Below are 24033 nucleotides of genomic sequence, written 5' to 3' on the forward strand. Positions count from 1 at the left end.
ACTTCCAGCTTTTTCTGTATATGTGGTACCAAGGAATCGAACCCGGGTCTTCGTGCATGCTAGGCAAGCACTTTAACCACTAGGCCAAATTCCTGGCCCCTAATTTTTATTTTTCTTGCCTCCAGTTTTTCTATTTGTTACTATTTTCTGCTCCTTGATCTTCCTAGAGCCTATTTGGGAACGTAGTTGTTAATATTTTGCTATTTTGTGCCTTAAAATATCTGGAATTTAAAATGAGGTATGGAGGGAGACTTTGGTCCCAGCATATCAAACTAATTTAAGAGCTAGTTCTCAAGTTTGTTTTGCCTCAGAAATAATAAATGTCCTGACCTACCCCTGTCTTTGCAGCTGAAACTGAGAATTATAGATAGTTAAAAACTTTATTTTCCTGTCTGTCTGTCTGTCTGTCTGTCTGTCTGTCTGTCTGTCTGTCTGTCTGTCTACCTACCTACCAGTCTACCAACCAACCAACCTACCTACCTACCTACCTACCTACCTACCTACCTACCTACCTACCTACCGGCTTGTATTGTACTCTGTGCCTAGGTGCTATCCCTGTTCTTTTGTGCTCAAGGCTAGCTCTACCAGTTGAGCCACAGTTCCACGTTCAGCTTGTTTTTTTTTTTGTTTTTTGTTTTTTTTAGTAGTTTACAGAGATAAAAGTATCACAGACTTTACTGAATAGGTTGGCTTCGAAACGTGATCCTGAGATCTCAGCCTCCTGAGTAGGTAGAATTACAGGTGTGATCACTGACATCCAGGTAGTAAGAAACTTTTGTAAGGTCGTGCTGTATAAAGAACTCATTTAAAAACAGCGAATCTTTACTTATATGCCATCTTTCAGCATCTATTTTGTGAACTGGATCAATTCTGAAAATAGAAATACTGTTTTTCCTTTAATGCTAGATTTAAGTGGGTTTTAATTTTGGTAAATATCGGCATTTTAGAACTTATTTTCAATCTTCCTTTTGCTTTAAAGTTGGGAGATTTAGCAATTGTTGCGTCTGCAAAACTACTCTTGATTAGGCAAAGTTGATCATCTGAGTATAGGTCACTCTTTGCTTTTTATGAAAAGTAGTTTGAAATGCATCATTGCCCCCAAATGTACCCAAAGATGAAACTACTGTCGATTAGAGTGCTCTCTTCAGCTTTGTGTTTTCTAAGAAAAGATGCATCATAATAGAAGTAAATTTCTCTGAGTTAGAAATGTATTAGTAATTAAAGCTATACAAATGTTTTTGTCAGGGTTCTTTTTCTGACAAATTATAATGCAGCTGTCAAATTCTCGCTCTGCATTTTCTCAGAAATGGAAAAATATTGGCTTATTTACTTTTTTTTTCTTTTTCCTTTGGGTTTGTTAGAATAATACGAAGTTTTTGAGAGATCTTGTAAGAGTGGAGAATACTGAGCAATTCATAATGAAGCTGAGAAAAAGAAAAGTTTGAAATCTTACATTTAAAAAGATTATTTACATAAAGAGCTTTATATTTATACCCATTTAGCTAATGGGTATCTTATATGGAAATGATACCTTAACATCTTGATAACAAGAGATAGCAAATTTGTGTGTGTGTGTGTGGGAGAGGTCATGGGGCTTAAACTTGGCCTGGGCGCTGTTCCTGAGTTATCAGTTCAAGGCTACCGCCCTACCCCCGGACATGGGTGCTGTCCCTGAGCTCTTCAGCTCAAGGCTACCTCCCTACCCTTGAGCCAAGCCCCACTTCCTATTTTCTAGGTTAATTGGAGGTAAGAGTCTCAGGCCCTTTTGTGCCCCGGCTGGCTTTGAACCTTGATCCTCAGATCTCAGCCTCCTGAGTGGCTAGGATTACAGGCTCGAGCCACCACACCAGGCTGAGATAGCAAATTTTGAGTAAACTGAAATATTTGCCTTTTAAAATTTTAACTTAAAAGTATAATTATATAAGCTATGTTAGGATACTCCCCCCTCCCCCATATTTTGCATGAAAGTCTTAACTGCCACATAAATGGATGGCTTATATGTTTAAGAACAAAACTGGCATTTCCAAGTCAGTACATTTTTTTCTAGAGTTAGTATCCCAAAACTCATAGTGAGTGGACATTGGAGAATGAGCTATACAACCTGTGGGTAGAGACAGGAGGGAAAGACTGAGGGAAAGCAAGGGTGACTTTGTTCAAAAGGAAATGTACTTGATCACTGCACTTATCTGTATAATACCTTAATTAGAATAGCAATATAATTATATTTTTAATAAAAGGAACTAAAAATAAAAACACTCAGCAACAGCCTTTTGGATTCTTACCCTCATATTAACTCTTAGTATGAGCTACAACTCTTGTCCACCAGTTTATCTACTGGCATTTGTCTGACTTTTCTTTACTATATAAAGTATGATATTAAAAATCAGTTTTTCTCCTTTTCTTTTCAGCTTTGTCATTGGCCAGATTCTTTCTGATCAAAATCGAGACACTATAGTGGAAAACATTCAGAAGAGGTTAATAGAAATTGGAGAAAATGTAGTAAATGGCAGTATCCCAGTGAGCCAGTTTGAAATTAACAAGGTAAATGTGGCTTTTATTTTATTTTATTTTTGTTGGTCATGGGGCTTGAACTCTGGGCCTAGGTGATTTCCCTGAGCTCTTCAGCTCAAGGCTACTGCTTACCACTTTGAGCCACAGTGCCACTTCTGGTTTTCTGGTGGTTAATTGAAGATAAGAGTCTTGGGACTTTCCTGTTCAGCCTGAGTTTGGGCTGTGATTCTCCTATTTCAACCTCCTGAGCAGCTAGGGTTACAGACATGAGCTACCAGTGCTCACCCACTTTCACTTCTTTTAATTTTTTTATTGTTATTATAAACCCGATATACAGAAGGATTGCAGTTATATGTCAGGTAATGAGTAGATTTCATTTTGGACAATGTAGCATCTTCCCTTGCTCTCCTTGTTTTTCAATCCTGTCCCCCGCACACAGTTGTGTAGTTCATTTTCAATATAGTGCCTAGTAAAAACCAGTGCTTCATTCGTTCACCCATGGTCCCTCCATTTCTGTGCAGTTCCTTGTCCCCCCAAGACAAATAATTGTACAAACATACAAAAATAAAGTTTGTTTTGAAAAGTATTATTCTATATGATCAGAGGCACATAGAAATTGAACCTTTGTATTCCTCTCTTAAGAGTATCATTCTTCAGTCTCACTGTGTGAATGCCTAGTGTCCTTGTACTGTGCAATTTATCATGACCCAGTGTATTTTAGATCTAATTTCTGCATATGAGATAAAATATGTGCTGTTTATTTCTCTGAGCTTGGCTTTCCTCACTTAATATGGTTTGTTCTAGGTCCATCCATTTCTCTGTGCATCACTTTTGCTTTTTATGTAAAAAGGAAAAATTATATATCTTACATGTTACGGATAGTTTTATGAAAAGTACGAAACTTTTTCTTACCTAATTTCAAAAACAAAATCTTGATTTCCGAAGTGGTATGTAATAAGCAAGACATTAGGTTAATAGTTTTTTTTTCTACTTAAAACATGTACCTTGCATATTCAGAAGCTAATTTGCAGAAACCACTTTACCCATTTTATGATAGATTTCTTTGTCAAAGCTCCTAAAAAATTTTAATGAAGAAGAATCTAATGATGACATTAAATGGAAGTTTTAAAATGAAAACTCATTCATAATAACCGTATGCTAAAGTAATGCATGTCATTTTTACACATTTTCATATTTTTGAAAGCATATTTTCATATTATAGCAATTGCATTATATATTATTTAAAAAACCTAATTTCACTTAACATAAACATTTTTCAGAATTTTTATATTATCTTAGAAATCATAAAGTAAATACAGTAGGCCTTTGGTTTGATTACCAGCACCCAAAAAATCATAATGTGAATTAGTATATTAAGTATGTAGTCTTCTAAGATATATTTATTTTCATTTTTATTATTAATTTATTTTTCTATTATAAATTGAAATCTTTGTTTACATTGTTTTGTTTTGGGATCAATTACAGTTATTTGGGCAGCACTTGGGTTTTAATTCAAGACCACACAATTGAGTGGCAAGTGCTTTAGCATTTGAGCTTTGTTCCATCAATATATTTTGCTTTTTGTAGTATATTTTTCAGATATGGTCTTACTCTTGCCTAAGACCACTCTCAGACCTTAATTCCCCTAACTTCATCTCTAGAGTAGCTAAGATTACAGGCATACACTACCATACCCAGCTTTATTTTTTTTCCAATTGGTATATTTATTATTGAATTTGAATTTTATTAACATAAAAGAAAGTTTTATTGTATAGAGAAAAGATTGTCAGTTTTTTACACCTGTATATAATGTATCCCACTCATCCTCACTCCTCCTCCTCTTTTTTTTCCCCCCCTAGTTCTGGGGTTTGAGCTCAGGGCCTGGGCACTCTCCTTGGGCTAGCACTATACCACTTGATGCACAGCATAGCTTCCAGCCTTTTCTGTGTATGTGGTACTGAGGAATCGAATCCAAGGCTCCATGCATACCAGGCAATCACTCTACCACTAGGCCACGCTCCTGCCCATCCTTTTTCTTTCAGATTATTTATTTATTTTATTACATTTAAAAGTTGTATTATAAAGGTGATATACAGAGGGATTATCTCCCTCCCTCCCTCCCTCCCTCCCTCCCTCCCTCCCTCCCTCCCTCCCTCCCTCCCTCCCTCCCTCCCTCCCTCCCTCCCTCCCTTCCTTCCTTCCTTCCTTCCTTCCTTCCTTCCTTCCTTCCTTCCTTCCTTCCTTCCTTCCTTCCTTCCTTCCTTCCCCCCTCTCTCTTTCTCTCTCCTCTCCTCTCCTCTCCTCTCCTCTCCTCTCCTCTCCTCTCCTCTCCTCTCCTCTCCTCTCCTCTCCTCTCCTCTCCTCTCCTCTCCTCTCCTCTCCTCTCCTCTCCTCTCCTCTCCTCTCCTCTCCTCTCCTCTCCTCTCCTCTCCTCTCCTCTCCTCTCCTCTCCTCTCCTCTCCTCTCCTCTCCTCTCCTCTCCTCTCCTCTCCTCTCCTCTCCTCTCCTCTCCTCTCCTCTCCTCTCCTCTCCTCTCCTCTCCTCTCCTCTCCTCTCCTCTCCTCTCCTCCTCCTCTCCCCTCCCCTCCCCTCCCCTCCCCTCCCCTCCCCTCCCCTCCCCTCCCCTCCCCTCCCCTCCCCTCCCCTCCCCTCCCCTCCCCTCCCCTCCCCTCCCCTCCCCTCCCCTCCCCTCCCCTCCCCTCCCCTCCCCTCCCCTCCCCTCCCCTCCCCTCCCCTGTTCTTTTCTTTTCTTTTCTTTTCTTTTCTTTTCTTTTCTTTTCTTTTCTTTTCTTTTCTTTTCTTTCTTCATGCCAGTCCTGGCTTGAACTCATGCCTGAGCACTGTCCTTGGGCTTTCTCAAGGCTCGAGCTCTACCACTTGAGCCACAGCATCATTTCCAGCTTTTTTTTTTTTCTATGTATGTGGTGTCAGGGAATTAAACCCAGGTCTTCATGGATACTAGGCAAGTACTTCTACAGCTAGGCCAAACTCCTGGCCCCGGATTACCATTTTATAAATCAGGTAATTTCACTCCCCTTCTTAAAATAATTTCAACAGTTTGATTTTTTTTTTTTTTGCCAGTCCTGGGTTTGAGCTCAGGGCCTGAGCACTGTCCTTGAACTTTCTCAAGGCTAGAGCTCTACCACTTGAGCCTCAGCACCACTTCCGACTTTTTTCTATGTATGTGGTACCGAGGAATTGAACCTGGGTATTCGTGCATGCTAGGCAAGCACTCTACCACTAGGCCAAACTCCCGGCCCCAACAGGTTGATTTTTGTGATAGAGTCTTGTTAATTTTTTTCATGGACTAGCTTGAATCATGATCTTCTGATCTTCCTTTTCAGAGTAATTTAGATATGATCTTATCTCTTACTTATCAAGTAGCTGAAATTATAAATATATACTACCATACATTACTGATATGAATAACTTCCTTATTTTAGGGACCTTGTAATAAAACATTTTAATAAAAAATATGAATATGTATCTGCATAAGAAAATGAGTCTTGCAAAATTGCTTTGTATAAGGTGGTGTTAACATTGTTAATGACAATGTGTGTCATTTTCATTGTACTTCCCTTGTAGTGGTAATGATTTTTAAATAAAACTAAGTTACTACAATGAGTATGAAGCTATTTTAAACTTGAAGTTAATTTGCTTTTTTAAATTTTTTAGAGAGAAAGTTTCTTTTGTATATGCTTAGATTTTTATGTCTATTCTTAGGCAAATGTTTTGTTTCTAATACTTTGACCATCAAACTTTTTATTAATGTCAAAAAGGAAGACATTTGTACATTCAAAGAACATATGCTTTGGCATTGGTTCATAGTATATTTATATTGGCATAAATCCACTTGTGTGTCATCTACAGAGTGGTTTACCTTGAGTTTTTATTTCTCAGAAATCTTTGTAAGTAAGAATTATATCTCCTGTCTTTTTTTAATCAGGTTTTACATCTGGTCTGCATGTGTATCACTGATTATATCTCCCTTCCTTGAAATATGGCTATCACAAGAGATTCTAGGAATGAATGTTTTTTGCCAGTCCTGGGCTTGAACTCAGAGGGTGAGCACTGTCCTTGGGCTTTCTCAAGGTTAGAGCTTGACCACTTGAGCCTGAGCACCACTTTTGGCTTTTTTTTTCTATGTATGTGGTACCAAGAAATCAAACTGGGGTCTTCGTGCATGGTGAGCAAGCACTCTACCATTAGGCCAAACTCCCAACTCGCTAGGGATGAAATTTGATGTCTCAGTTTAAGTATGACTACATCAATGACAAAGTCTAACACCCAGAACACATCTTCTAGGGTATTGAACTTATATTACCATTTTCCCAGCTCATTAATATATAAGAAGAAACATAGAGAATATGCATGCCCTGATCATTAGTCTACATCACTTGACCTAGGGTTTTTGTTTTATTTTTCTTTTTTTTTTTGCCAGTCCTGGGCTTGAGCTCAGTGCCTGAGCACTGTCCTTGGACTTTCTCAAGGCTAGAGCTCTACCACTTGAGCCTCAGCACCACTTCCGGCTTTTTTCTATGTATGTGGTACCAAGGAATCGAACCCGGGTCTTCATGCATACTAGGCAAGCACTTTAACCACTAGGCCAAACTCCCGGCCTGTTTTATTTTTCTTTTTTGTCAGTTGTGGGGCTTGAACTTTGGGTCTGGTTGTTGACTTTGACCAGTTCAGCTCAAGGTTACACCTTGAGCCACTGCGCCACTTCTGGTTTTCTGGTGGTTAATTGGAGATAAGAGTCTCATGGACTTTAGCGCTGGCTCTGAATCATGATCCTCAGATCTCAGCCTCCTGAGTAGCTAGGATTACAAGCATCAGCCACCATGCACAGCTTTAGACCTAGGTGGTGTTTTTTTGGTTGTTGTTTTGTTCTTTTTTTTTTTTTTTCTTGTCAGTCCCAGGCTTGAGCTCAGGGCCTGTGCACTCTCCTTGGGCTTGCTCAGGGCTACAGTGCTACCTCGTGAACCACAGCACCACTACGGGCTTTTTCTATATACGTTGTACCGAGTACTCTAACTTGAGTCTTTGTGCATGTTAGGCAAGCACTTCCACTAGGCCAAATTCTTGGCCCTTGACCTAGGTTTTTATGGTCGAAAATTTTAAACTTATACAGAACTAGAAAAATTTTATTAATTACCTAAGAATGCATACAAATTGGAGCTGGGAGTTTGGCCTAGTGGTAGAGTGCTTGCCTAGCATGCACAAAGACCCGGGTTTGATTCCTTGGTACCACATACATAGAAAAAAGCCGGGAGTGGTAAGTAGGCTCCTGTGGTAGAGTTCTAGCCTTGAGAAAGTCCAAGGACAGTGCTCAGGCCCTGAGCTCAAGCCCAGGACTGGCAAAAAAAAAAGAAAGTGATGTTATTCTGACATCCTTTACATTCATCTGAGTACTCACATTAATTAATGTTATGAGCAAATTAACTCTTTATTTGCTTATTTATTTATTTAGTTCATCATGAGGCTTGAATTCTGGGCCTGGGCACTTTTCCTGAGCTCTTCAGCTCAAGGCTAGTGCTCTACCACTTCAGCCATAGCCCCACTTCCAAGAAGCCTAACTTTTACATTTTAGTGACTTCAGAAAAAAAATGTGAAATGGAAGAGACTTTTAAGTTGTAGGTGGTGTCATGGTAGGTTGGGGTTTTTTGTTTGTTTCAAGTCATGTTAGTAGGGCTTGAATATGGCATGTTAGATTACGGAGGAGGCCAATGTAAATAGCAAGAGTTACATGGATACCTTCTTTTCTTTCTTTCTTTTTCTTTTTCCTTCCTTCCTTCCTTCCTTCCTTCCTTCCTTCCTTCCTTCCTTCCTTCCTTCCTTCCCTCCCTCCCTCCCTCCCTCCCTCCCTCCCTCCCTCCCTCCCTCCCTCCCTCCTTCCTTCCTTCCTTCCTTCCTTCCTTCCTTCCTTCCTTCCTTCCTTCCTTCCTTTTACCTTTAAGGATGTTAGCCTTTGTTGCCAAAAGCAACTGAAAAATACTGTGATTTTAATGAACTACTGCAATCTTAGCTTAAATGTGTTTTGTAAAGTAACACAACATATTTCACAAATGGGTTTTTTTTTTATAGGTCTGGTTAACTTGAGCCTAAACTACCAGCAAGCATTTTTTAAAAAATGAGCCCTTCTAATCTAGCTCATAGAATCTTTGAATAGCCTGAATCTAATAAATCAGGAAGTTTGTCAGATCGAATCCAGCATTTCTTAACAATGTACTGAAAAAAACTATTAAGTGAAGAAGGTAACAGTTTATCTCAAGTAGGTTTGTATCAATCAAGGCTTTACACAGCATTACCCACTGAAGTGAACAAGACCTAACGATCCAGGTTGTAGTAGACTCAAATACTTGGAGTGTTTCCTAGGCGGCCCTCTCCTATTCTGATCAATTTAGCATACATAACTTGAGTGTATGCAGCTAAATTTGAAGACTTGCTTAATTTGGCCAAAGCAGTTGTCAAAATTTCTTGCTCTCAGGATACCTTCACTCATGGGATTGTGTGTGTGTGTGTGTGTGTGTGTGTGTGACAAATTATTGGAGAGTCTCATGGACTTTTCATTCTAGGGCTATCTTTGAACCATGATCCTCAGATTTCAGCCTCCTTAGTAGCTGGGATTATAGTTATGAACTACCAGTGCTCAGCTTTAATTTACTTTTGTAAGTGTTATCAGTACTAGTTAAACTAAACATTATCTTTACAGGATCAGTTTCCTTTTTTTTTCTTTTTTTGAGGGGGGGTGAGGGGTAGGGAAGAGGAAAGAAACTTCCAGGTAGATACTCATGTTAGAAAAACTCTTACTTTGCCCACCATTTTGTTTTTCAATTAAAATGGTGGTTTGTTGGGACAATGGCTAGTTTATGGCTTGTAATGCAAAGAATTGTGCATATGCTTTTTTTGGACCATCTTTGACTCTTCCGATGTGTTTTGTGTGGACTTTCTGTTTTATCACATATAACAGTAGACTCATACTCAAGAACTGATATCTTTAAAGGCTATTCTGAACAAGTTTGGAAACTGACTATTAGTACAGTTTACTGCTGTCCTGCCTATTTCCTGTTTCTTAGGCACCAGCCATTTTACCCACCATTGCTTCTCCATTATCAGTATAAATAATAGGGTTTTTGAAAAAAATTGTGAATTCAAGATTGCCTGAAAGGGTATTATGAACTCCCAGTGATCTTCAGACCACACTTTAGAACTCGTTGGCTCAATAAGCAGCATTTTGGTCTCCATCCTTCTTCTTGCCTGTTGACTACCCTTAAATAGGTTCAAAGATAAAGTGACAGAAACAAGAATATTTCAGGCAGGGAAAAAGGGGTAAGGAAAAATGTTTGTTGGACAGAAATACCTGAAGGCTCCATAGACTGGTTTTAAAATCTTGATTTTTAAAAAATATGCAAGGGCTGATCTTGGTGGCTCACGCCTGTAATCCTAGCTACTCAGGAGGCTGAGTTCTGAGGATCGAGGTTCAAAGCCAGCCTGGGCACTGAAAGCATGTGTGAGACTCTTATCTCCAATTAATCACTAGAAAACAGGAAGTGAGGCTGTGGTTCAAGGGGTAGGGTAGTAGCCTTGTGTTGAAGAGCTCAGAGACAGCGCCCAGGCCAAGTTCAAGCCCCATGATTGACCCCAAAAAAAATTCATAGGATGGTCCTTGAACATATTTCTTTGTTATTAAGCTTTTATCTGGTTATACCATTTACTAAATTTTAGGACCAATTACGTATGTATGCATGCATGCCAGTTCTAGGGCTTGAACTTAGGGCCTGGGCACTGTCCTTAAGCCACAGCACCATTTCTGGCTTTTTGTGTGTATATGGTATTGAGGAATTGAACTCTGGGCTTTGTGCATGCTAAGCAATACTCTTATACTAGGCCACACTGCTAATCCCTGTAGTCTCTGTCACTTTCATGTTTTTCTGGCTAGTGTGGTGCTTGAAAAATGTATTCAGCATATGTATATTTGTTTGAGAATAGTTTTAAAGTTTGGAGCTATTTTGTTTGATCTTTTCTCTCTTAGGCATTGACAAAGGATCCCCAGGATTACCCTGACAAGAAAAGCCTCCCTCATGTGCACGTTGCCCTCTGGATCAATTCTCAAGGAGGCAGGAAGGTGAAAGCTGGAGATACAGTGTCATATGTCATCTGTCAGGTAATTTATAAGACCTTTTTCACAAGCCCTGAGTAAAATCCACATTACTATAATGTCTTAAATAGTTTAGTCTGGCTACTATTAGCAGCACTTAAAAAATGTTAGTCAGAGTTATGGCATGTTTCATCAAAACTTGCATAAAACATTGAAGACTAGTATTTTGGTATACTAAAATAATTCCAGTGAGACGGGTATTTAAGACTAGCTACTATTTCAATCCTAAATTAGCTTTGAACTTTAATGAGAATATTTTGTGGGCTGGGGATGTAGCTCAGAGATAGAGCACTTGTTAACATGTGAGGCTCTGAATTCCATCCCCAATTTAATGGGGTGGGGGATAAATGTTTGTAAGCTTTGCTGTATGTCCAGCAGTAGTCCTTTAATTATACATCTGACATTTTCTAATATGAATCTGTCAAAATAATGCTTGAAAAGAATGTATAGTTATAAAGAGATAATCTATCTGCTTGCCTTTTCCCTCTTCTGTGAGATACCTCTAAGCCTTCTGGTGCAATTTTAAATTATAAGCTGTTTTCTGTTGAAAGTAACATGCCACCAACAGGAGTAGGGAGAGGGAGAGGAAAGAAGGGCAGTTTTTCCCCCTCTTTTGGAAGTATTTGATGACCATTGGCACAAAACTCTTTAATTTCTGGTGGAGCTTTGTGGTAAAGGGGAGTGGTCATAAGTCTTTGTCCAAATTCTTGAGCATTATTCTGGTATGGTTAACTTACTCCAAGCATAATTCATCTGAATAAGAATCCTAATTTTCATTTCATTATGTTATAGTAAAGGATCTTACATAAACTGAAATACATTATACCATGAACTACAATTGATATATTTTTAAAGCACCAGTCTTGAAGAAATTTAAAAGTAGTTGGTTGATGTCTGTTATTGTAGATGATACGTGCAACAAATGATTTAAGTACATGGACAGGAATCAGCACTTGACTCTGTCTCCCTCCTAGGGTTACCCTTGATTAAGAACTATTACAGAAAGCCAATTCCTGCAGGAAAATATTTCCATAAATGTCTGGTTTGCTCCAGCCCTTAATGTGCTTTGCATATTGCTTTTGACAAGTCCCATCTCACAAAAACAATTTTCATATTATGCAAATAAAGATTTTTGGTAAATAGGCTAGTTTCTTTCAGTTAAGCCTTCACATACATGGGAAAACTCTCAAGATTATTAATGACAGAATCAGACAGTAGCATATAACTTTGAAAAAATAGATTAAACGAAATATCTAATGTTGAAATCAAACCACTTTGCTAAACCTGCAATGGAGGCATTTGGTAACTTAAGAATAAGGTGATGCATGTATTTAAAAGTTAAACTTCTGTTCTTTAATGTCTTTAATATATTAGGTCTTATGATTACTTCTTGTCTTTATATAATCGAAATGATCATACTAATGTATCAGTAAATCTATTTTTCATGTATTTTAGTACTTTTTTTTGTTGGGCATGGGACTTGAACTCTGGTCCTGGGCGTTGCATTGTCCCTCTGCAGCTCAAGACTACCACCTTACCTCTGAGCTTAGGATCTGTCCCTGAGCTCTTCAGGTCAAGGCTACCTACTACCCCTTGAGCCCCAGCCCCACTTCCCATTTTCTAGTGACCAACTAGTGTCTTTTAGTGCCTGTGTTGGCTTTGAACCACAATCCTCATATCTCACCCTCCTATGTAACCAGGATTACAGGCATGAGCTGTAATCCCTGCCTGTCTCTTAAGCTCAGAATTTTTGCAATTTTTTTTTTAAACTCTGGTTCTGGGCACTGTTCCTAAGCTATTCAGCTCAAGGCTAGTGCTACCACTTGAGCCACAGCACCATTCTAGTTTTCTGGTGGTTAGTTGAAGATAAGAGTCTCAGGGACTTTGGTGCCCTGGGTGGCTTTGAACCGTGATCATCTGATCTCAGCCTCTTGAGTAACTAGGTTTATAGGCATGAGCCACTGGTGCCGGCTCATTATTTTGTAACTTGGCTTTTGTAACTCTTATATGGTACCTTTGATGCAGTGGAAACTCAAGCATCTATAATTTATTTTGTATTTTTGCTATACTGGGAATGCTAGGCAAGCACTCCACACTGACCCATCCCTTTCCCCTCATTCTCCTTCCCCCTGCCTTCTGCCAAATGCCAAGCTCTAAAAGAAGATCTTTTTAAATTTTATTTTATTTAAAAAGGATTGGACCAGGAGTGTGGCCTAGTGGTAGAGTATGTCCCTACCATATGTGAAACCCTGGGTTCAATTCTTCCATACCACATACACAGAAAAAGCCAGTAGTGGTCCTGTGGCTCAAGTGATAGAGCACTAGTCTTGAGAAAGCCCAAGGACAGTGCCCAGCCCCAGGACTGAAAAAACAAACAGAAACAATCTGAATATAGCATGGCATATGATTACTATACCCAGGGATTTTTTTAAAAACTTTGCCATCAACTGTAGCCCTATTCTCATGTAAAGGTTCAAGCTTTTAAAAACATTAAGCTTGACCCTGTTTTTTTAATTAATCTTTTTACTATGTTGTGATCTAATAATACAAAGAAAAGATTTTAATGTGAATTTTGCTCCTTTTTTAGCTATCTCATTTTATTTTACAATGTGTAGAACTTGGTTGAAAAACAGGCTTTGGTTGCTTTGGTCTGTGGTAAAGACAGTGTTGCATAAAGTTGCCTCTGCTTTGGGCTGGATGCTAAGCTGAGAATCGACTGATTGTAGCAGAAGTAAAAGAATAGGATTCGCATTACAATCAGTTCTGCAGAGCAGCTGAGCACTGTGAATAGTATAATTTGCTAGTCTGAATATTAAATTTTGTTGTTTCAAATGACAGCATGAATGGGGTGAGTCGTTGGATGTTGGTCCAGTAGAGTAATGACTTTTGACTTATAGATGATGACATCACTGAAGGGCTAGAAAGCCAATTATATATAATTTCATAACTAATTTTAAATAGTAAAAGAGCCTTTAAAAAGCATCTCTACCTACCTTTCTTTCCATGAGGACAGCTACCTCTTCATTCCAGTGGACAGGCATACTCATTAGGATCCTGCTTTTGTTCTAATTCTTACATCTTACCCATAGTTTTCTTCTCTGTGGGTTTTTCATTTTGTTAATTTGTGCTTCAGTGAATAAAAATAGTAATGGGGGTGCTATTACTACTACTATGGCTGAAATTCTGGTCAAAAGAATCACATTAACAGAATAATAAACTATACATATGTTTGTGCATGCATTCATGTGTGTGTGTGCATGCACACACACACACACACACACGTGCTCGGGTTTAAGCTTAGGGTCTGGACATTATCCCTGAGCTCTTTTTTTTTTTTTTAAATTTTATTTTTGGCCAGTCCTGGGCTTGAGCTCAGGGATTGAGCACTGTCCTTGCACTTTCTCAAAGCTCGAGTTCTTCAACTTGAGCCCTAGCACCACTTCTGGCTTTTTTCTTTGTATGTGGTACTGAGGAATCGAACCCCGGTCTTCGTGCATGCTAGGCAAGCACTCTACCACTAGGCCAAACTCCTGGCCCCGTGAGCTCTTTTTGCTCCAGACTAGTGCTCTACCACTTGAGCCACAGTATCACTTCTGCCTTTTTTGGTGGCTCACAGAGTCTCACAGCATCTCCTGCCTGGGTTGGCTTTGAACCAGGATACTTAAATCTGTCTTTTGAATAGCTAGTATTACAATCAGGAGCCACTGGAGCCCAGCCATATATTCCTTTATTACCATTCCTTTCATAACTTTTTTCCTAGCTAAATCATTACCCATTCTTTTCAATGTGTTTTTGTCATGGCAGGTGGAAATTTTTTTAATCTAGTCATTGCTATCTTGCTGGTTTCATGTTCTGACAAAAAATAGAACATAACACATGCTGGATTTACATTCTCAGACAGTGTAGAAGGCTGAAATGAAGAAGGCTTTGATCTTTCTACTTTTAAGATATATGTGAAGTGTTCATCAGTAGGTCAAGATTTGTTGGTGTTTGGAATTGAACACAGAAAATCTAAACTGTTACCTCTCTGGTTGATCACAAGTGACTATTAAGTTTATCTGTACTATGTTTTCTTTTAGGATGGGTCAAACCTCTCTGCAAGCCAGAGGGCCTATGCACCTGAGCAGCTACAGAAACAAGACAATTTAACCATTGATACCCAGTATTACCTAGCTCAGCAAATCCACCCAGTTGTTTCGAGGATCTGCGACCCAATTGATGGAATTGATGCTATACTGATCGCATCATGGTTAGGTAAGTTTGTGTCATCACAAAATAACACTATTAGTCCTTCTGCTAATAGAGTTCTTATTTATATGTGGAGTACTTAGGTATTGATTTTTTGTAGTTATTTGGCTCCCGTTTTCGCTCATAGACTATGAGTTCCATGTGCTTGCTACCTCTGTAAACACATGTCTTTTGCACAGTTGGTATTGTTAAGTAAATTTGGGGAGTGGGGAGACATAGCAGGCAAAAAAAGGGAGACATTAAGATTTTAGGTACCATTATAGTCACCAAGCTTACATTGTCTAGGTAGTGAACTTCTATAAATAAGGATATGGATGATGTTTTGCTTATTGATTCATCTTGTCTATGTATTTTATAAAGTGAAAAAAGAGCTTTTTTTTGCCAGTCCTGGGCCTTGAACTCAGGGCCTGGGCACTGTCCTTGGGCTTTCTCAAGGCTAGAGCGCTACCACTTGAGCTATAGCACCATTTCTGGCTTTTTTAATATATGAGTAACGAAGAATTGAACCCGGGTCTTCATGCAAGCACTCTACCAGTAGGCTAACTTCCTGGCAGACAAAAGAGCTTTTTAATGTAATATTTTAAATTTTTACCTTATTCTTGCTTAAATTTAAATTCTGAAATAGGGCTTTCTGTTATTCTCTAAAAACTAATTCCTAATTTATCATCATCCCAGGAGGTACCAATTGACTGTGACATCTCAGTGTTTGTTTGACTTTTTGCGGTGTTACTCCTTTGCTATGTCATTATCATCATCTTTGCTTAGAAATATATTTCATAAGCAGCCCTGCCTACATTTCTAGACACCTGGCATATAAAGAGTTACATGGCTTTTTAAAAAGTTGTTTTAATTGTAGAAATCGTTTTCACCAAGTCATTCATTGCTTTTAAAGTCTCTCTTCTCTTTTTTCTTATAAGCACAAGTGAATATTTTTATAGTATTGCCTAAAAAATCCTATGTGGCTCCGCACTTTTCTGTAAATCAAGTCAAGATTCCACTGACATGGCATAGACAGTGACAGATATAGACTTTTTAACATCAAACTATTTGTCTAGCTTTATTTCTTATTCAGTGTACTTCATGTTTTCTAACTAATGCATTGATCATTTTATCGCAGCTTTATGGAAAATTCTCCTTGATCCTTTCACTAAAAAATTTGCCTTATGCCATGGTCTTTGGCATCGTGGCAGTGGGGTTTTGCTGCTAGTGTTGGTATTTGTAAACCTGAACCTTGATCTATGCTATCATTCTTTTTTTTTTTTTTTTTTTTTTTGCCAGTCCTGGGCTTGAGCTCAGCGCCTGAGCACTGTCCTTGGACTTTCTCAAGGATAGAGCTCTACCACTTGAGCCTCAGCACCACTTCCGGCTTTTTTCTATGTATGTGGTACCGAGGAATCGAACCCAGGTCTTCATGCATGCTAGGCAAGCACTTTAACCACTAGGCCAAACTCCCGGCCCCTATGCTATCATTCTTGAGTGATAGCAGAATTGTTGGGAGTGCGAAATAAGATGGGTGAGGGCGTGCTCAATGAGTGTGGCCATCTGCCACCTACCTTTTCAGTTTCAGTATAAATATCTTTATTCCTCCAGTATGCTCATGTAGAATGAGAGTAGGATGAGATTGGATTTCCCCACAGAGGATTACCAAGTCACCTGTTTTGCACCCTTCCCCGGTTGACTGCATTTCTGAGCTCATCCCTGCTGCCATCATCTCCACTATCCCATCAATGTCGGCTCTGGAAGTGGAAACTCATTTTTGACATTTGCCTAAGCAAAACATAATTAGGAAGATAAAATTCTGCTACCAAAATAATCATCTAATGTATTCTCCAAGTTGAGTTGTATTTAATGATGCTTATAAATCCTCAGTTGGGAGGAGGGGAACTATAAATGCACTATATTTTTAAGCCTCTTTTTTTAAAAGTTTGCCTCCATTGAGTGCTTACTCTACAAGATACTGTGATAAGCGCTTTGCATATCTTATCTCATTCAGCAATTGCTGCAACCTTCCAGTGTATGTTGTGTTTGCTCTGTTTGGCACAAAAGGAGGCCAACACTTAGGAAGGTAACTAACTATGGTCTTGTCAATTAGGTAGTGTTTGGCTATGACTGGATTTTCACCAAGTTCCCTGAAATTCTAAAGGATATACCATGGTGCTACACTTTATTGCCTCCTCTTCTTTGCAACAAATAATGTAACTTTGAGAGGCTGTGAAAGATACTCTCAATCAAGAATGGGGTGATATATATGTACAAGCATGAAAAGCTTTGCCTTCTGGGCTTCTTTCTGCACTTTCTCAAAGTAATCCCTCATTTCTCACTGAAAACCTGTGAAGAACAAGTTGTTTGTTTAGAGTAGATCTTCTAGTTTTCCTGTTTGTATAGTCAAGAAATTGGTCTGAAGGCAAACTATTTGGTTTTGGTTTTGACTCTTCCATCAGCCAGACACTGAGAAGAGTATATGGAAAAATTCTGTCTCACCTTTATGAGAAAGAAGGGGTGAGCATTTGACCCAACAGAGAAGCTGGACAATAAAGGGTGATGGAGCATGCCTAGGTGGACAGGTCAAAGGCCTATTTAGGTATCTCAAGACTTGTTGTGATGATTCCAGAGGTCATAGTTAAGATAATTTTTTTTGGGGGGGGGCTATGGGACTTGAACTCTGGGCCGGGGTATTGTTCCTGAGCTCTTTAGCTAAAGGCTATCACCCTACCCCTGGGCCTGGGTGTTGTTCCTGAGCTCTTCAGCTCAAGGTTACTGTCCTACCCCTTGAGCCTCAGCCCTACTCCTGGTTTTCTAGTGGTTAATTGGAGATAAGATTCTCATTCTTTAGTGCCCAGATGACTTTGAACCATGATACTCAGATCTCAGCCTCCTGAGTTGCTAGGATTACAGGTGTGAACCAACGCGACTGGCTTAAGATGATTTTTGTTTATAAATAGAACAGAAACACGGTTTGTTTTTTGGGGGGGGTTATTTGTTTTGTTTTGGCATTTTTTCTGTGTGTGCTGGTGACTGAATGCAGGGCTTTGTACATGCTAAGCTCATATTACTACTGAGCTATATGCCAAGTCCCTATAGTGGGTATATTTTGACTTAATTAAAGACACTTCATTATATATGCAGTTCTAACAAATATAGTTTCAGCAAATTACTTGCAAAGCCAGTCATAGACAATGGGTCCCATCTTCATAGGTTTCATGTTATGTCTCATTACCACCTGGTCTCAGTAAACAGAGGGAACTTTCCAGACCTGCGCATGATCCTCTCACATACCCAGCTTTCTTACTGTATAAGCAACAGACTCTCTGGGTCCAGCTGTGGTCAAATAGATGTTATTCTTGGTGCTACTTAGTTCTGTTCCAGCCCCAGTGGAAGGGCTATCTATGTCTTCAGCTACAGAGGGACTGCTGCTACTCTTCTCTTTCAAGTGGCTTCTTTGCATTTTTGTCATTTTGCAGCAGTTTTTATGCAGCCCCTGCAGTATATGCATCCTCTACGTAATTTGCAAAGAAATGGACGGACCTGGAAAAACTGATGTTAAATGAAGTAAGTCAGGCCCAGAAAGACAAAGGATGCATGTTTTCTCTTATATGTGGTAGTTAGATCTAATTCATAAATATGTATGTAAACATAAACTGGGTGATATGTATACAGATTATTAACTGAAAGAAAATTCTTATAGGTGTCACTCTTTGAACAAGTAGCTAGCAGTCCAACAAAATGAATATCAGAAAGATGTATGGGAGGTGTCCAGGCTGAGGGTAGAGTCAAGGGGGGTGGGAGCAGACAAATGAAGAAAGGAAGGGTGGAAGAATGCAGTCATAATATTCCATGTGTGTATGTGAAAATGGAACTAGGAAAATGGAGGGGATGGGCGAGGTTGTGAGAGATGGTGAAGAATGATGAAAGGGTAGACAATGATCAGGGAGCATTGTCACCAAACCTTGGAGCTTTTTCTTGGCTTTTGTTCTTCAGGCTATAGGATGTTCCCCCCATCATTTCTCTCAAAATCTCCCTCTCCCCCCCCCTCTCTGTCTCTCTCTCTCTCTCTCTCTCTCTCTCACTCAAAATCTCTATACTGTGGATGAAATATTCACAATACATTCATAAATTATACTCACGCATTGACATGTTGAATTGAAACCCCTTGTTCAACTACTGAAAGATAATAAAATCACAATAATACTATAAACAAACATAAACCTTTGAGGCATCTCTTCCCTGTTCCTTTTGGGGGGGGGGCGGCAGGACTACTGAAGTGTACCCTATGAGTCACTCTCACAGGCTTTGGCCCTGCCCACTGCAAAAGCTGGTTTTTGTTTTTAGTTTGGTTTTGTTTTAATCTGTACCCTTTATTTCTTTATTCCAAATGAAATGGAGTTTATGGGTTTAGAGAGGGGGAGGGAGATGAGGAAGTGGTAGAAATGTAAGGGGAATGTTAGGGATACATGGTTTCTAAGAGATGCAAGGTGTACGCATAAAATTACTGTAATTTATTTTTAAAATTCTAAATCTGTTTTCTTTATATGTAAAAAAACTGCAGTTAGTGAGCTGACACTGTTAAATAAGTTGAAGTGTACAAATGTATACATAAAATACAAGCCCTCCAACTGCCTAATCACAGACATAAAATAATTCTCTTGCTTTTAACGTAGTTTTTATCTTTGATTAATGAAATGTATTACAGTGTTGAAACTTTAGTGAAGTTTGATACTTTGTCCTTTTAGTTAGTACAAAGAAATCGGGGAATAATGGCATAATTTCATTTAGGAAAATTATTAAGTTCGTGATTTTTTATTTTTAAGACTCCTTTGTGGAAAGCAACTATATTTTTCAGCTACCCTTTTCTTTTTCTATTGCTTTTATACTGCTTTCCTTGAAATGAAAGGCAAGCATCAAGTGTTGGTTTTATCCTGTGGCTTCCCTTTGGAAATTCTCAGTTTCTCCTCATCAAGATACCTCCTGAAGTCTGTCTGGTGGCATGTTGCATGGCCAGGTGTTCTGTATGGGAAGGCCACTTTAGTGAAAAGGAGAGAGGATAGTCTATTAAATGAGCGAATGAATAAGTCTGGTGAATTGAAAGAGAATAATTTGTTCTTTCTAATAACTAATGGTCCTCATTATCCCACTATAAAATGTGTATCATTTTTCTGAAACCCATGTAAGATTATTGCTATTGGGCTTAAATAAAGCAAAAATTTTACTCTTTTCCATCTGTGAATAGGAAAAAAATATAGTATTACTCTTCTTATACAATACCCCCATAGGAAACATGGCCACTAAAACTTGGAGCTCTTGGCTTTTGTTCTCCATACCATAGTGTTCCCCCCCATCTCTTGTTCTAATGAAAGCTCTCTATAGTCTGTGGATGAAATAGTCACAGTGCGTTCAAACATCCAAGTAATCTTCTGTACCTAGCAAACTAGGCTAGTGATAAGAATAGTATAAAGTTCATTCTTGGATTTCACTTTGTTTCCTATATAGCAGTACCCACATGGGTATCTATACACACACGTGTGTGTGGGGGTGTGCTCCAAAGAGCAGTAATGAAGTACACAATAATTGTATTTCTTTCCAGTCAGTAATACATTTTCAGGAATTTGGAGATCTAGGCAGTTTTCCTCATTGGTCCTGAGAAATTAGGAAGGTTTGTAGAATAGGGAAACTTAAAATTTAATCTCTGAAAATAGTAGTTAAAACAAGATAGAACCCACTTAACCCAGTGTGATTCTGGGTTACATTGGAAAGTAAATATTCACTTTTAAAAAATGATCTATAAGGCTGGGATTTTGTCCTAGTGGTAGAGTGCTTGTCTAGCACTCTAGGTCACATGTGTAGAGAGTGTATGAAACATGAATTTCATGCTTAGGCTTAAGGCCTGTTCCCAAGGCATTCCCCTCCCCACTGCCGCCAGCTGAGAACTGAACTCAGTCAAGAGTGGTTCCACTGAGCTAAATCCCTAACCCACAAGACAATTTTTTACATCCCTGAAGATATTCTGAAATTCAAAAGAGTAAAATCAGAAACATTCTGGTCTTAAGCATTTCAGGTAGCAGATACTCAACTCCTACACATTGTGAAGTTAAAATTCATATTCAGGGCTGGTAGTTTGCCTTAGTGGTAGAGTGCTTGCCTAGTACGAACGAAGATCCGGGTTCGATTCCTCCATGCCACATACAGAGAAGAGAGCTGGAAGTGGTGCTGTGGCTCAAGTGGTAGAGCTCTAGCCTTGAGAAAGTCCAAGGACAGTGCTCATGCCCTGAGCACAAGCCCAGGACGGGCAAAAAAAATATCATATTCAGATCTGTCTTTAAGGTCATTAAAAACATCTTTGTTGTTGACTGGTAATTCCTTTGTGCAACTATTTAAAGATAATTTAAAAAACTGAGTTCAGGAAAGTTGTTTATCAAGAATTTCTTGTAAGCTGGGCATGTTGGCTCATGCGTAATCCTAGCTACTCCAGGAGGCTGAGATCTGAGGATAGTGGTTCAAAGGCAGCCTGGGGCACTAAAGTCCATGAGACTCTTATCTCTAGTTAACCACCAGTAAATCAGAAGTGGTGCTGTGGCCCCAGGGGTAGGATGGTAGCCTTGAGTTAAAGAGCTCAGGGACAACACCCAGGCTCAGGGGTTGGGCTTTGAGCTGAAGAGCACAGGGTCAGTGCCTAGGCCTAGAGTTCTAGCCCCAGGACCAACTAAAAGAAAAAAAGTTTCTTGTCAAGATTTTGGGGATTTATCATCTACTATTTCAAATCTTAGATGTTTAACCAAAATGGCTGTCCATTACTTACTTGGAAATACCCAGAAATCTTGCCTCTAGAACATAGAAAGATTTGTTGGTATAAAAGGCAGATTGAGTTATCTGTAGTTTGTACAATTTATTGGTTTGGTAAATATTTATGATGATAGAAAGAATTGTATAATCACCTCCATGTAGTCATCATCTACCTTCACCAGATATCAATTATAGCCAATCATTCTTTGTTGATACTTCTCTGGATACTTATGAAGTGAATCCTGTGATTTTATTTATATTTTATTCTATTATTTTTTTGCCAGTCTTGGAGCTTGAACTCAGCGCCTGGGCACTATCCTTGGGCTTTCTCAAGGCTAGCACTATACCACTTAAGCTACAGCACCACTTCTGGCTTTTTATTTTTTTGCCAGTCCTGGGCTTGAGCTCAGGGCCTGAGCACTGACTGTCCTTGGACTTTCTCGAGGCTAGAGCTCTACCACTTGAGCCTCAGCACCACTTCCGGCTTTTTCTATATGTGGTACCGAGGAATCGAACCTGGATCTTCATGCATGCTAGGCAAGCACTTTAACTACTAGGCCAAACTCCCGGCCCCTCACTTCTGGCTTTTTTTTTTTATGTGTATGTGGTACATAGGAATTGAACCCAGGGCTTCATGCATGCTAGGCAAGCACTCAACCACTAGGCCAAACTCCTAGCCCCATTTTTTTTTTTACCTTTAGAAAAGACAATGGCTTCCCTTTTCAATATAACTACAGTATTACCATTACATTGTACCAAAAGAGAAGAAAATAATTGCCCATAATTTCTTTCTTTTATAGTAAATATGTATGTTTCCTTGGTCAAATGATGAATATTAAAAAAGTTCCTTATTTGAATATGAAGCTAGTCAGGGCCTATATGATATGGAATCATATGATCTCCCCTGTCTTTGTTCATTCCTATTGTCTTTATTCCTTCTTTCTTTTTTTCCCCATTTTTCCCCCTAGGACCTGGATGCTGTCTTTGAGCTTTTTCTGTTCAAGGCTAGTGCTCTATCACTTTGAGCCAAAGTGCCACTTCCGAGTTTATGGTGGTTACTGGAGATAAAAATCCCTCAAACTTTCTTGCTTGGGCTGGCTTTGAACCCTCATCTTCAGATCTTACCCTCCTGCTTAGGATTACAGGTGTGAGCCACTATCACCCTGTTTTTCTTTTGGTCCTTTCAACTGTCAAGAAAGTGAGTTTCTTGTCCTGTAGAATGTTCTTCATTTTGGCATTTGCTGGCACTCTGTGTCTAAGCATTGAAGGGGAACTTGTGTGTACAACTGTGCTCACATGCACACACACTGATGGATTTTGAACTCTGGGCCTCATTCTTGATCAGCTGTCTTGCTTGGCTAGTGCTCTACCCCTGGAGCCAAACCTCTGGTCCAGCTTTTTGCTGATTATTTTTGGAGATAAGAGTTCCATAGAGTTTTCTGAGGAAGTTTTCTTCAAACCTTAGTCTTCTGATCTTAGCTTCCTGAGTAGCTAGGATTACAGGTGTGAGCCACAGGCTCCTGGCTGAGTAATTTCTTTCAACATGTTCTTTCGTCTTCTATATTTTCTGTACATTGTTAGACTTGACTACACTTAGGTTCAATCTGTTTAGTTTTGCTAAAGTATTTCTTAGGCGATCTTTTGCATATCTGTGAGTTAGGTACACAGTGAGGATTTTGAAACACAGTTGTTTTATTTAAAGATTGTTTTATAGTCACTTTTCTCACCTTTTTAAGTGTAAATTTTCTTGTAGTATAACATATACAAAAAAGTACACAATACTGGGTGCAGACTCTTATCTCCAATTAATCACTAGAAAACAGGGGTAGGGCAGCCTTGAACTGAAGAGCTCAGGGATAGCACCCAGGTCCAGAGTTTAAGCCCCATGACCCACCAAAAGAAAGTGCACAAAAGCTGGCCGCTTGATGGATTTTTGCAAAAATAAACACATACATTTGAATCAATACTGAACTCAAGAAATAATATATTACCCCGTTCCCCAGAAATGTCCTTATGTTTCTGCATCACACTTTCCACCACCAGAAAATTACTCTCATGGCTTCTAATAGTATACTTTTTCTTACTATGAGATATTAAATTGTGTACTTTTTGTTTATGTCTGGTCTATGTGATCATAACTTCATTTCTGTAATTCATTTATTGTGTGAGTAGACTGCATTATGTAAGTCTTTTACGAATGAATACCCATGTATTGTTTCCATGCTTGACTATTAGTAACATCAGAGCTTTGCGAGTTTTTTTTATATGTCTTCATTTTTTAATTTTTTTATTATTTTGCCAATTACAGGGCTTATAATTAGGGCCTGAGTACTGTCCTT

At 39.0% G+C, this 24033-nt stretch overlaps 1 protein-coding gene across 1 annotated transcript in view; it reads left to right on the forward strand.

Annotated features, from left to right (window-relative positions):
* Positions 1 to 24033, forward strand: part of Pola1 (DNA polymerase alpha 1, catalytic subunit) — a 314550-nt gene that overhangs the window by 128332 nt on the left and 162185 nt on the right. Inside the window, exons 30-32 of the mRNA XM_090325812.1 lie at positions 2409 to 2541; positions 10544 to 10675; positions 14749 to 14923. Coding sequence (XP_090181938.1) covers positions 2409 to 2541; positions 10544 to 10675; positions 14749 to 14923 — 440 coding nt within the window. The remainder of the gene's footprint in view (positions 1 to 2408; positions 2542 to 10543; positions 10676 to 14748; positions 14924 to 24033) is intronic.

Source organism: Megascapheus bottae, chromosome X (genome assembly GCF_031878675.1).
Source record: "Megascapheus bottae isolate mThoBot1 chromosome X, mThoBot2.hap1, whole genome shotgun sequence".
NCBI classification, from domain to species: Eukaryota; Metazoa; Chordata; class Mammalia; order Rodentia; family Geomyidae; genus Megascapheus; species Megascapheus bottae.